General features: G+C 43.3%; 1 protein-coding gene across 1 annotated transcript in view; it reads left to right on the top strand.

Annotated features, from left to right (window-relative positions):
- Positions 1-13,961, top strand: part of LOC122797804 (SCO-spondin-like) — a 4,708,783-nt gene that overhangs the window by 1,913,269 nt on the left and 2,781,553 nt on the right. The window contains exons 46-47 of the mRNA XM_044066325.1: positions 1,467-1,629; positions 13,574-13,760. Coding sequence (XP_043922260.1) covers positions 1,467-1,629; positions 13,574-13,760 — 350 coding nt within the window. The remainder of the gene's footprint in view (positions 1-1,466; positions 1,630-13,573; positions 13,761-13,961) is intronic.

Below are 13,961 nucleotides of genomic sequence, written 5' to 3'. Positions count from 1 at the left end.
GATAGATCTACAAATACTGCAGATAACAAGTTTATTAGAATTGTGAGCTTTATTGACAGTGTCTGTAAATGATAGCAATCCAGTAGAGGTGCTATTTGTCTGGCTGAAATCCATGTTGCATATTGGTGATTAGCTTATTTTGTAAGAGGTAGTGGACAAATTGTTGAGGAATACATTTATCAAGGATTTTAGAGAGGGGAGACAGGATGGCTATGGGTCAGAAATTAGTAATGTCAGTGGAATTACGTCCTTTATGTAAGGGATTAATTGGTGCCATTTTCCAGAGGTTAGGGACACATATATATGCACACCAGAGATATAGCTAGGGTGAACTGAAGGTGGCAGCGGTCCCTGAAGCAAGGTGTTAAAGGCACAACTTGGAGATGTCGATCAATTGATAGTGCAGTTGTTGTGTCTTTTGGTTTTTCCCGGTTAGGGGTCGCCACAGCGGAACTCCGGTTCACTAATGATTGGCAGTAGATTTTTACGTGCCGAGTTGCCAGCTCTGACGCACAACCTTCAACGAAGGTACACCCATTCACGCATGTCTCTACGCAGAAGACGCTCTAGCTGAGAATCGAACTGGACAGCGTCTTACTGTGAGGCAACAACGCTACCGCAGCACCACCACCGCAGTACTAATATTCATTTCTGCACTGGTATTTCTGAATACTTCACTTCATTTGTGGTGTAAGTTGTTGTGAGCCTCTAACAACTGTTATAAAAACAGAAACAGTAGTCTTGAAGCAAGACCTGCTTTGTTTTTTAGAGTTAAGAGTTGAGGTGCTTGCAGAAATGGGACCTGGCCCATCTTAATCCTGAACTTACTGGTGCCAACCAGATATGGGAATGGATCTTTTTAGTTTTTTTGGAACTTTATAGTTGAAGGGGCGCCAACATGAGATTGGAGAATGAATGGTATTGGGTGGTAGATAAGCCGGTTACAGCTCGCACGCGCACACACACACACAAATATAGCTGTGGAAAGATACATTCATTGCATTCAACAAAATGCATCTTTCCAAAAAAAAAAAAAAAAAAAAAAACAAAAGCACTTAGAAAATATTGGAGTCCGATAATGTAAGATGCCAGTAATAATGAATTGACCACATAAGAACTGATGCTTGTATATTGGAAATACACTGTACTGCTCATCTTTTCTTATTTCAGTAAAAACCGGCAAAGGCACCCTTTAACATGCTGTCCTTAACCAAAGTTATGAGCTGCCACAAATTAAACAATTACTGTATGCAAACTGGTAAAATAAATTGTACATATGACAATCCGCAATGACAAAGTGAACAGACTGTTGGAAATTATGACACACCCAGGGATTTTGTGAAATATCACATACAGAAATGTATAATTAGTAGAGAATGCTGGAGGTTGGTGAAATAGTTTTCATTTAAATTCCTACTGTGTGGCAGTATTTTGATGTACTGGTTGCTTTATTTTGCCTTTTTTAGGTATATTTCCATCTGCTGCACCAGTCAGCCATTGGTGGTGCCAGGGCTCCGAATTTTACTGTATCACATCAGGCAGATGCATCGACCTTCTGCGGAGATGTGACGGCATTGATGACTGCGAGGATGGAAGTGATGAGAAAGGCTGTGCTTCCCCCACTGTTAGGTATGTCAGAAATGCAAAATGTCCCATTTTGCAAATGCCAACAGGCGGGCATATTAAAATAAATTGTATCTTATCTATTTGCACGTACCATTGGGTTCTTCTTTCCAGCAGCAACCTACAGTTGTATTTAAGTAAACTACAAGAAATAGCCACGAAATCATCAAAACTCTTCTGAACTATCATTAAAATAGCTTGCTGAGATTTAGTGAGGGTTGATTGGGACTGAGCAACGGTGAGGGGAGGGGTTTTCTGCTCATATTTGAAATCCTTACAAGGTACCAGAGCCTCTTGGCCTGCATCACAAACCGTAAAATGCATCAGCAGTTTATCAGTCAATTAGTTACACATAGCTTTTCTTATATATTGGGTGCGGGGCAAGAATGTAACTAGGGTATAGCAAAATCCAATTAAAAGGAGGGAAAGGGCATAAAGATAATTCTCAAAGAGCTACTCGTTTTCGTTTACGAAAATCCATTTTCCAGCCACCAATGGACAAACATGTCACCATTTTTCAAGACAAAGTCATCAGAGACCTACACTTTAAACAAGAGGAATCATTCATACTGGGAAACAATCTATCGGAGTCAGAATTCCGGGCAGTAAAGGATTTGAGGGACAAACCCAATATTGTTATTACCACAGCAGATAAGGGGGGGTGCTGTAGTGGTAATGGATATGGAACAATATGTTTCTGAGGCACAAACACAGTTACGGAATAATAAGCATTATATGTCTATGCCCTTAGACCCCACCAATAGGTTTAAACAGGAGATAGATTAATTTTTGAACTTAGCTATTGAAGAGGGAACTATTGATAAAAACACCCAGAAACAGCTAACAGTGATTGATCCACATAGACATACTTTTTATTTATTGCCCAAAATTCATAAAAATCTAACTAAACCACCTGGTAGACCTATTGTTTCAGGCAGGGGCTCTTTAACAGAACCACTTTCGGAATTCTTGACTCTACATTTACAACCTCTTTTGAGCTTAGATCCAGGCTGAAAGATAAAACTGAATTTTTACAAATTGTGGCAGACTCCCAACTTGAGCCCAGCTGGTGGATGTGCACCCTTGATGTTAAATCTTTATATGAATATTCCGCATTGGGCCGGATTACAGGCCGTTGAATATTGGTTGGCCAGGGGTAATCTTTATCCACCGGATTTTAATACTCTGATACTTTGTATGGTGGAACAGGTACTAACCAAGAATGTTTTCTATTTTCATTAGGATTGCTATTGGCAAGTCCAAGGCACAGCAATGGGGGCATCATTTGCACCCATATATGCCAACCTATTTATGGGGTTCTTGGAGGAACAGCTTATCTATGATAAGGCCCACAATATTTACATAGAGGAATTGGACATCTGACGTAGGTACCTTGATGATTGCTGGCTCATTTGGAGGTCTGATCAGGAATATCTATTGAAGTCCGTTCAATACCTAAATGACAACAAGTGGGGTATTGAATTCACTCTCAATATGCAATATAGTGAAATTCAATACTTGGATGTCTTTATCACTAGGAATATTGATCATACACTTGACACAAAAATTTTCAGAAAATGCCCAAAATACAATATCCTGTTGGATGCCAATAGTTCACACCCAAAACATATCAAAAGAAACATTCCCAAGTCTCAATTTTAGAGAATTAAAAGGATATGCTCCGATCAGGCAAGTTATGAACACTATAACTATTAAAGAACAGATTTAAGGCTAGAGGTTATTAATCGGGACATATTATGCCAGCATATAATTGGGTGGAACAATTTGATAGAAATGAGCTGCGTAGTTACAAAGAAAAGAACAACACAGGGGTGATGCCCATTAGATTTGTGACCACATTTGGTAGGAAAATGAATGTTATTAAAAATGTGATTAAAAGTAATTGGAATATTTTATTAGCCAATCCAGCCCTAGCCAATATCCTTGCCTCGGATTGCCAGTTTTCATATAGGAGAGGTCATACCTTGGGATCATATCTGAATTTACATAAAAAGGGAAGACAAAGAAATATGGGTGGTATACAACTCACACTTTCTGGTGACCAACTAAGAGGTTCCTTTCCCTGTGGTCATTGTTCTTTTTGTGTTTATATGAGGAAATCTAAAGAATTCTCCAGCAGGAATACAACAAAAATTTTTGAGATTAGATGTTTTGGCAATTGCGGAACCAATTGGGTCATATATCTTGCCACCTGTTCCTGTTCTGCTTTTTATATTGGGCAGACCTCAAGACCGCTGAGAATCAGGATGTCAGAACATCTTAGTGACATTAGGAACAACCATCTATCTAGTGCTTTATATAAACGTGTATTGTCTCAGTTTCAATTTCAAATCATTGATGCCATCAGGGGTGACAGTATTAATAAATTTGGATGGCATAATATGCTTAACAGCAAAGAAAAGACCTGGATTATTAGACTTGGGGGGGGTTATTTAACCCGGGTCTTAATGATCATTTATAAAATTATATATATTCTCAAGTTGTTTAATCAGGTTAGCATGTTTTTACAGTTTAATATATTAAGATATCTAGATATGATTAAGATGTAATGGGATCCTATCTCGCCTACATTCATAACTGATGGGCTCGGAGCCGATCCATCGGCTCCGACTCGGCCAGCTAGTACACTAGAACGAAGTCTCTTATTGGCTGGGCTACCCCTTATCCCAGGATGCACCACACCTGCTTCCCCAGATCTCGTTTGCCGCTTTACAAGCTGGACGTGGTCTCGACTTGGCTGGAGCTAAGTGGTTTCTTTTACCTTTACTGGTCTTTGACCTTGGGGTGTTTTTTTGAAAATTGATAAAAACAGCTGTTTTAACAGCTACTCTTTGTAAAATTGTGTTTGTTTATGATAACTTTTTTGCATGTGTGAAGTGATTTACTGGTACTCTATTTTGCTGTCGGGCAAGGCCCGTTTAAGTTAGAGGGCCTTTGCCCTACTTTTGAGAGTTTGGTTATTATTATTTTTTCTTCGGGCAAAGCCCGTTTAAATTAGAGGGCCTTTGCCCGTTGTTTTTGTGGTTGTTGTGCGTGTTTACTGTGTTCTCTTGTGAGGTAAATCTCCCTCTCAAGAGCTTGTGCCTTGTTTCTCGCGCTCTACAGTTGGCGCTAACCTTTTCATATTTGACTGCTTTTTATTCTGTTCAACATGTCCAAAGAGCAGAAGTCAGGATTTAAAAAATGCACTCGGTGCAATTACAAAATGTCTATTACAGACAGTCATTCGATATGCGTGTATTGTCTAGGGCCTAAACATTTACAGGAGACATGTAGTGTATGTCATGCTTTCTCCTCTAGGGTTCTTCAAGAGCGCAAAAATAAACTGATCTTGAAGGGTCTTATTAAGCCCTCTTTCGAGGAAGCTTTAGATTCACCTGTTACCTCTAAAAAGAAAAGATCGTCGGCTCCGACAAGTCCGTCGTAACCGACTGCTAAAAAGCAAAAGTCGACCTCTTCTTCCTCGGCTCCACTGACTTCGGGGCCGAGGGTCGAAGGGTCTGCCTCGATGCCTCCTTCCTCAGCTCCATTAGTGTCGGAGCCGCGGATTGGAGTATCGAGAGGCGAATCACCTCCTTCGGTTCCAATGTTTTCGGAGCCGGTGGAGGTGTGCAGCTCAGACTCTTCCCCCTCGGCTCCGAAGAAAGCTCCTTCTGCGCCGATGGTGGTCCATGCTGTGGTGGAACCGGCTCCGATAGTGTTGGAGCCTTTTCAGAGCTGGTCCCCTACACTCTCGGAGCCGAGAGGAAAGTTCTCGTCTGTCTACCTCCTCTAAATCCTCGAAACTTTCTGATTTGGATCTGGATAGGGTGATTCAGAGGCTCTTCCAGTCTCCAGTTTTTGCTCAAATGGTCTCGGCTCCAGCCCAGTTGGCTTCGGAGCAGATCCCCCCTTCGAAACATTCGATTCCTCCTCCAACCTCCTCGGAGCCGTTGGAGTCGGTGATGGTGGAGCAATGCGGAGCCATACGGTCGGAACCGAGACCCCTTCGAGGTCTGTCATCACCGACTATAGTTCCTACCCTGTCCTCGGGTTCAGGGTTTGGTACTGGAACTTCCTCAGCCGGACCCGAGGGGAACACTTTGGGACTGGGTGCCTCGGTGCCTAATCTTCCCCTCGGTGCATCGGCTGCTGGAATTCCCAGTGCCATCGTGGCTTCTAGACCAGTGATCTCCATGGAGTCTGGAGGTCCGTCCTTTGCGGCCATGAGGAGCGTGCTAGCCATGCCCTTGCCGGCTCAGCAGGCTACTACCTCACCGTCCCTAGATCTGGAGATTGGTGCTTCTGCGGTGTTGCAGTCTCCCGGCAGCGGGGCCCCAGGGCCTGAGGATACCCCCATCGGGGGTTCCCTTCTTCCGGGGGGTCCGTCCGAAACTGCTTCGGACGAGCCCCCACGGAAGAAATTGTGCAAGAGGAAGCACGTGGACTCCCAAGATGAGTCTGTTACATCGGATACTGACCTCGATGACGCGGAAGGGTCCCCCAAATCATCTTCGGATGATATCTCTTTCTCAGATATCCTGGAGATTCTGAGACAGAGAGGAGATTGGCAGGCCAAAACCCCTTCAGCTGAGGAGTCAGTCTTCCTCAAGGCCTTCGGGGCCCAGCCCTCCGCCTCCTGGGTGTCTCCGCCCTTCGATGAACTCCTTGATTTGGTTTCTCGAAGGGCTTGGGAACACCCTGATTCTGTGGAACCTGTGTCTGCGAGACCTAATAAATTTCTTTCAGCCCCGCCCCAGAAGGAATTTCTTACCAAAGGTGTTCCCGCAGATGCTATGGTGGTGGCTTCTGCCACACAGCAGGACGTGGCAGAGGCTTCAACGTCTATCCACCCTCCTAATAAGGATTCCAGGAGCATGGATAGGTACGGGAAGTGTACCCTGTCTTCAGCGGCCTTTACCTTACGGTCGCTGAACTATTTATGTCATTTTACCAGGCTCCAAAGGGACCTCCTTTAAGAGCTAAGTGACTCCCTCACTGGTAATCTACCTGAGGCGCTAGCCCCTACTGTTGGCGCCCAGATGACTACCTTGTTCTCCATCGTAAACTCGTCCATGAGGCTCATTTCATATGCGGCCGAAGGGGCAAGTAGAGCAGCGGGAACAGGCATTGCCCTCAGGAGACACGCCTGGTTACGCTTGTGTTCATTTGCGGAGGCCTTCAAGTCTTCCTTCGCCGATGCCCCCTTTGATGGGTCATCTTTGTTTGGACCCAAGGTGAAGGACACACTAACTCGGTGCGAGCAGGAGGGCAAGACCTTAACTGCCGTTGGGGCCCGCTTTTCCGCTCCTTCTAGGCCTTACCCCAAGGTCCAGAGAGGAGGGAAAATGTGGTTCAGAAAATCTCAGAGGTCTTTCCCTACTCCACCCAGTGATTCCCCCTCCAGAGGCCGGGGGGGTGGGAATTCAGGAAGACGCCGCCCCAGAGGCGGCAGAGGCCCCCGTAATTCTGGAGACCGCGATTCCTTTCGTGGTTCTTCCTACAATCAGCGTCCCTGAGTTGTTGCCCGACTGTGCAGCTCCGGAGCCAGTCGGGGGTCGTTTTGCGGAGCACCCACAAGCTTGGGAATCTATAACAAGCGATCAGTGGGTGCTTCGGATTATAACCGGAGGCTATCTCATCCCCTTCAACAAGCCCCCCCTTTCCTTAAGGGAAATCCCGGACGTGCCACCCAGTCAGCGGGATCAGGCAGCCATAGAGGTTTCAAAGCTGCTAGAAAAAGGAGCCGTCCAGCCTGTCCCCACCGACCAGATCGGATCAGGAACTTACTCAAGATTATTTTTGGTGCCAAAAAAGACAGGGGACTTCAGGCCCATTTTGGACCTCAGTTCATTGAATCGTTTTGTGGAAAAGTCCAAATTCCGAATGGTCACCCTTCAATCCATTCTTCCACTGCTGGAGAAGGATGCATGGATGTGCTCTATAGATCTCCAGGACGCTTACTATCACATTCTGATAGCTCAAGAGTCCAGGAGACACTTACGCTTCTGCCTCGGAGTCAGTCATTTCCAATTCCGAGCACTGCCCTTTGGTCTCACCACAGCCTCTAGGGTGTTCACCAAGTGTCTGGCAGTGGTGACTGCTCACCTGAGGAGTCTAGGATTCCAAGTGTTTCCATATCTGGACGACTGGCTCCTTACTGCCACCTCCGAGCATCTACTATTTTACTATTTCAGGCGCTCAACGCCACGTTCACCTTGGGCCGTTTCTTGGGAATTACGTTCAACTGGCAAAAATCTGTACTACAGCCATCTCAGCGTATTACTTTTATAGGCGCAAACTTAGATACAAAAAGGATGCGCGCCTTCTTACCGGCAGCAAGAATTCAGGTTCTGCAAAACCAAGTCAAATCCTGTCTCCCCCATCAAGAGCTCCGGCCCATCTGATCCTACAACTGTTGGGCTTGATGGCGTCAACTATACTCTTAGTCTCCTTAGCCAGACTTCACATGCGAATTTTGCAATGGCTCCTATCGGTTCAATGGTCCTATCAGGAACTCCCTTTGAACCATTTAGTCATGATCACGGAGAGTTGCCGTCGGGATCTGCGTTGGTGGCTCCTCCAGTCCAATCTCGACCAGGGGCGACCCTTTATTCCTCAACCCCCTGTTGCCACTGTGACCACGGATGCCTCCCAGGTAGGGTGGGGGGGTCATTACCTGGACAGGTCGGTCCAAGGCACATGGCAAATCCAGGAAACGCATTTACATTTCAATATCCTGGAGATGAGAGCGGTACTCTTGGTACTTCAAGCTCTCCATCACGCTCTCCCGCAAGGTCCGATTGCTATCCTATCCGACAACATGTCGGTGGTTTGGTATATAAACAAGCAAGGTGGAACCAGGTCTTACCCACTGTGCAGAGAAGCCATGAGACTTTGGCACTGGGTGGTAGCTACCAACCGCTTTCTAATGGCAACGCACATACCGGGGAAATCCAATGTGATTGCGGACAGATTAAGCAGGACCATTCTGTTACCCCACGAGTGGTCCCTCAACCAGAGAGTGGCTGCGGAAATCTTCGCCAAATGGGGCCTCCCTTGCTGCGACCTGTTTGCCAGCCCCCACAATACGAAGTGCAGAGAGTTCTTCACGCTGATCCCCTCCCAGGGACAGATTCCCAGGGACGCTCTGACCCACATTTGGCCCCCCGGTCTTCTTTATGCCTTCCCTCCGGTTCCCCTTCTGCCGAGGGTGATACAGAAGGCCATTCACCTGGAGAGCGAGATGATTTTGATTGCCCCGCACTGGCCTCGTCAAGTTTGGTTTCCTTTCCTACAGAGGCACGCGGTAGAAGGTCCATGGTTTTTGGACTCAGTGCTGGACCTGTTGACTCATCAGTCAGGACGGTTTCACCCGTCTCTCAGGTCATTGAAGTTGGCGGCATGGTTACTCCACTTCCATCCTTAGTCCGAGACAATTCCCTTTCTCCGGAGGTGATCCACATATTGTCTTCTTCTCATAAACCTTCCACTGTCAAACTTTATTCCAGCAAGTGGAAAAGGTTCGCCTTCTGGGCTCAGCAACGAGGTATAAACCCCTTTACTGCCCCAGTATCGGAGGTTCTGAATTTCTTGGCCTCTCTTTTTCAGTTGGGCTCTTCAGTTTCCACGATTAAGGTTCAGCTAGCGGCTATCTCTAATTTTCATTCTTCTTTTGAACCTTCATTGATGTCTCACAAACTTTGTAAGTCTTTCCTTAAAGGAGCATGGCTCCTTAGGCCTCCAATATCCCACCCTGTCCCCCCTTGGGACCTAAATATGGTTCTTGCTGCCTTAACTGCCCGCCCTTTCGAACCAGCTGCTACCTGCGATTTGAAATTTCTGTCCTGGAAAACAGTCTTTTTAGTGGCCATAACTTCGGCCAGGCGGGTTTCAGAACTTCAAGCTCTTTGTTCTGATCCTCCCTATTTGATTTTTCACAAGCATAGAGTGTCCTTGAAATTAAATCCCTCCTTTTTACCAAAGGTAGCTTCTTCTTTCTGTATTCAACAGACTATAGAGCTCCCTGTATTTTTTTCCAGAGTTCTCTAATAACGCAGAATATACCTTTCATCAATTGGATGTCCATAGACAACTGCGTTTTTATTTGAATAGAACCGCTCAGACGCGGAAATCAAATCAACTGTTTGTTTCCTTTGCAATAAACAAATTGGGTCAACCAGTAGCTAAAACCTCCATAGCTAAATGGATTAAAGATTGTATCTCTTTTATTTATTCACAGGCTAACAAAGAGCTTCCCTTTCCAGTCAAGGCTCATTCTACCAGGGCAATAGCTACTTCTGTAGCTTTTCACTCCAAATTATCAATAGATGATATTTGTGCTGCGGCTACCTGGACTTCTCCGCACACTTTCATTTCTCATTACAAATTGGATGTGGTTTCTCGAGGCAGGGCTTCCTTTGGTTCCACAGTTCTCAGGAGTGTTTTCCAATGAGCCACCCGGGATTTAGGTGCTAGGGACGCTGTCCCATCAGTTATGAATGTAGGCGAGATAGGATCCCATTACATCTTTTAGTTATGTACTTACCATAACCGGATGTATGGGATCCATCTCACATTCATACCCACCCTCCTTCCCCCTTCCATTGGGATTTAGAGGAGATGTAGTTCCATTTGGAGATCTTCTCTTGAAGAACTTTAGTTGGTTATAGTGACTACTATTTTTTCTGTGTTTGCATGTATGTATGAAAGCGAACAAACAAGATCTGGGGAAGCAGGTGTGGTGCATCCTGGGATAAGGGGTAGCCCAGCCAATAAGAGACTTCGTTCTAGTGTACTAGTTGGCCGAGTCGGAGCCGATGGATCGGCTCCGAGCCCATCAGTTATGAATGTAGGCGAGATGGATCCCATACATCCGAAGTTATGGTAAGTACATAACTAAAAGTTTTCTGTTCTCATTATGTTTATGTAAACATTTTTAACTTTAGGGTTCAATTTTATTTTTCTGGTTTGATACCTTTAAATAGGTAATTATCCTCACCTATTTTCTTATTAGCTAATTATTTCATGGCTATATTAAGTCAGTTGATGGAATGTCATGCTATCACTGAAGAAGGATGTGTGCCGAAACCGGTCTGTTTGTTTGGGTCAGAACGCATTCTGGGTGCTGGCTGCCTTTTTGACTTTGAGTTATCTATTTTGGCCGTGAACCTGCCTGTCATGCGAGTTCTTTTTTGGATTGCATCAGAAATGCAAAATGTCCCATTTTGCAAATGCCAACAGGCGGGCGTATTAAAATAAATTGTATCTTATCTGTTTGCATGTACCATTGGGTTCTTCTTTAAAGCAGCAACCTGCAGTTGTATTTAAGTAAACTACAAGAAATGTTGTCACTTTGAAGCCTTTCTGTTCTTCATTTTGCAACAGCCACGAAATCATCAAAACTCTTCTGAACTATCATTAAAATAGCTTGCTAAGATTTAGTGAGGGTTGACTGGGACTGAGCAATGGTGAGGGGAGGGGTTTTCTGCTCATATTTGAAATCCTCACAGGGTACCAGAGCCTCTTGGCCTACATCACAAACTGTAAAATTCATCAGCAGTTTATCAGTCAACTAGTTACACATAGATTTTCTTATATATTGGGTGCGGGGCAAGAATGTAACTAGGGTATAGCAAAATCCAATTAAAAGGAGGAAAAAGCTCCAGAAATCACCAAAACAATAAAAAGAAGCACCTGGATAGCCGTTTCCACGAAAACACGTTTATTGACAGGTATTAAGCACAGCACACCACTCTAACGCTGACTACAACAGTAAGCAGTACGTTTTCGTCCACAACTTCTTCAGATATACACAAGTATTACCTTAAAACAAATATATATACCCCAATCAATAAATTAAATTATATAGAATTATTCAATTAACCTGTCTTAACTATTGCAATACCAAAATAATACAATTCATATTCCTTGAAAGGAAACATATACCTTTACTTATTACTAGAACTTTTACATACCCTATCAAAGGAACATATATTAAACATATAAATGAAAATAAAAATAAAACTGTAGATATATAAATTTCATTCAGTAGGGGATAGCAAAAAAGGCTCCTACAGCTTCCAGGATAGTGTTGTACCACATCACCCTCCTGTGTGCCCACTTCCTGGACGTTATTATATAAAATGTCCCTGATGGCCTCAGTCCATGAGAAGTAAGCCAGACTAGAGAGAGGAATGCTGCAAAAGACGATCAAGGATAAGCTCTAGGAAAGAGATAATGGCAAATTGCTGAGTGTGGAGGGGGGAGAAGTGAGCTAGGAGTTCATTTTAATGTGCCATGCAAAGTGTAGTAGCATGACACATGTATATCACTGAATTCAATGAGATCAGCAGTGACAGAAATTAAATACAGATATGAACATCAGGTGTGCAGGGAGAGGGCTAAAACTTTCTGCCTTCCATTATCATAGTAATGATTAGAAGCTATTGAAAGCTAAGCATTAGTTGTCAGTTTCAGAAAGTTATGAGAGGAGCATACAATGTACAGTGAGCTGATACTGAGCCCACTAGGCAATATAAAATCAAAGTAAACTTAAAAAACACTTTTTTAATATTTGTAAATAACAGTGTTTGTTGGATTTGGCATAATGGTTAAGGACTTCACCTTACTGACTCAAGGTATGGAGTTTGATTCTGACTTTGAGTTATTGGCTAGGCTTAAAATGACAGTTACCCTAGTATTGCCTATGAACAGCAAAAACCTATCATAAGAGACAGAGCTTCATGTCATCATTGAGTGTTCCTTCTCAGAGAAAATTTTTAAAATAACAAACATGCCTCACCTTATAGTGTTTCTGTCTATCTAAGCCTCTTCTTTAGACCAGCTGCATGTCTTGGTTGATACAAATAATTATTGGACAAAAATATGCCAAGAGTAAAAGCGGTTCCAGAAATGATACATCTTAATAACATTTAAGCCTGAATTTGATGTGCTTTTTCATGCTTTTGTAAAGTATACAGGAAAGGATGTGGGTTTAAGAAGTCTTCCATGAGAACCTACTACCTCATTGTAAAGGAAGAAGCTGTGTAATTGAACATAGATCAATTGTATTAACATACTATAGCAAAAAGCATTATAGCTGCATCAGGTAAATTCTGTACGAGACTGTTAAGCTGTATAACTGACAATTGATTTATGAGTAGTTCATGATAGACTACAGCAGTAAGATGTATTGCATATAAAAAAAGAGTTCATACATCCAGCTTGTAAGTGTAGCAATATATCCATATCTGGATTACAAGGCAGCATGTATTCTAAACTTACCCAGGATTGGTGAAGTCCATTCCGGGAGGCCAGCATACTCTATCCCCCTAGGATTTTTTTTCTACTAGATTACACATGGCTTCTATCTCACTGGCTTTCATTATTAAAAACGTTTCTATTGAATTTGTAGGAGCTTTAGATCAATATGTCTATTAGAGCACTCCTCTTGATACCTTCAAGAATACACCTGCTAACTAGGGATGCAGCACCACATTTCTTTTATTTACAAACCTTTTGGTACACAAATGGATAAATATATAGGTTTGTATGGAATGATGGCTTGGATTTTTCTTCTGAAGCCTCTCACCAGGTGCTATTCAATTGGCATTATGCAATCCATGTAAAGTCATTAGTTTATAAATGCCTGGATCTGAAAATCTAGATGACAGTATAGCAGTCACTTTATTTATGGCTGCTGCTTGTGTGTGTTGTATTTTTTTTTTAATTTTATTATGTTTCAGATACTATTTAAATGTTTCCTGTTTCTTGCTTCCTGTACTCTAATACCTGAAAGAAAGAAGGTGAAGGGCTGAAGCTGAAACTTGTGCTAGGGATGTCTCCATTCCCCTATTTTGTAAACATACTCTTGTACTGATCACCCATTAATCAATTTCAGAAGCAAAACTGAAGTTGCAGGAAAGTAACTTGTAATTCTCTTTCACAGAAGCACAGGAGCAGAAACAGTTTGGTTCACTACCTGGCAGCCATTCATTTCACAAGAAGCAACAGGAAGATACACCATTCCATCTTTTTATACAAAGGAGGCAGTAACCATTCCAGGAAAACCAGTCCCTGGGACTGGTAAACCAGATCTCTGGCTCTCAGGGATAACAACTGCTTCCAGCAGAGGGGTAAGATTAGTCCTATAGTTTGTAACATGTCTCTTTTATTAGTACTTAAAGCTGTCAGATGTAATTCAAGAACAAGCAAAGAGTGCAGATGGTATCATGTTTGTATCACTGTCATTGAGGTTGATTATGCATGCTACTCATGAAGAGACTTGTATTTAAATAGTAAGGGAAATGTACTTTGCAGGAAGTAGTCAGGCACAA

The sequence above is a fragment of the Protopterus annectens genome, chromosome 3.part1, assembly GCF_019279795.1.
Source record: "Protopterus annectens isolate FY-2018-M chromosome 3.part1, PAN1.0, whole genome shotgun sequence".
Classification (NCBI taxonomy): Eukaryota; Metazoa; Chordata; order Ceratodontiformes; family Protopteridae; genus Protopterus; species Protopterus annectens.
This window is presented reverse-complemented; position numbering and strand designations above follow the sequence as displayed.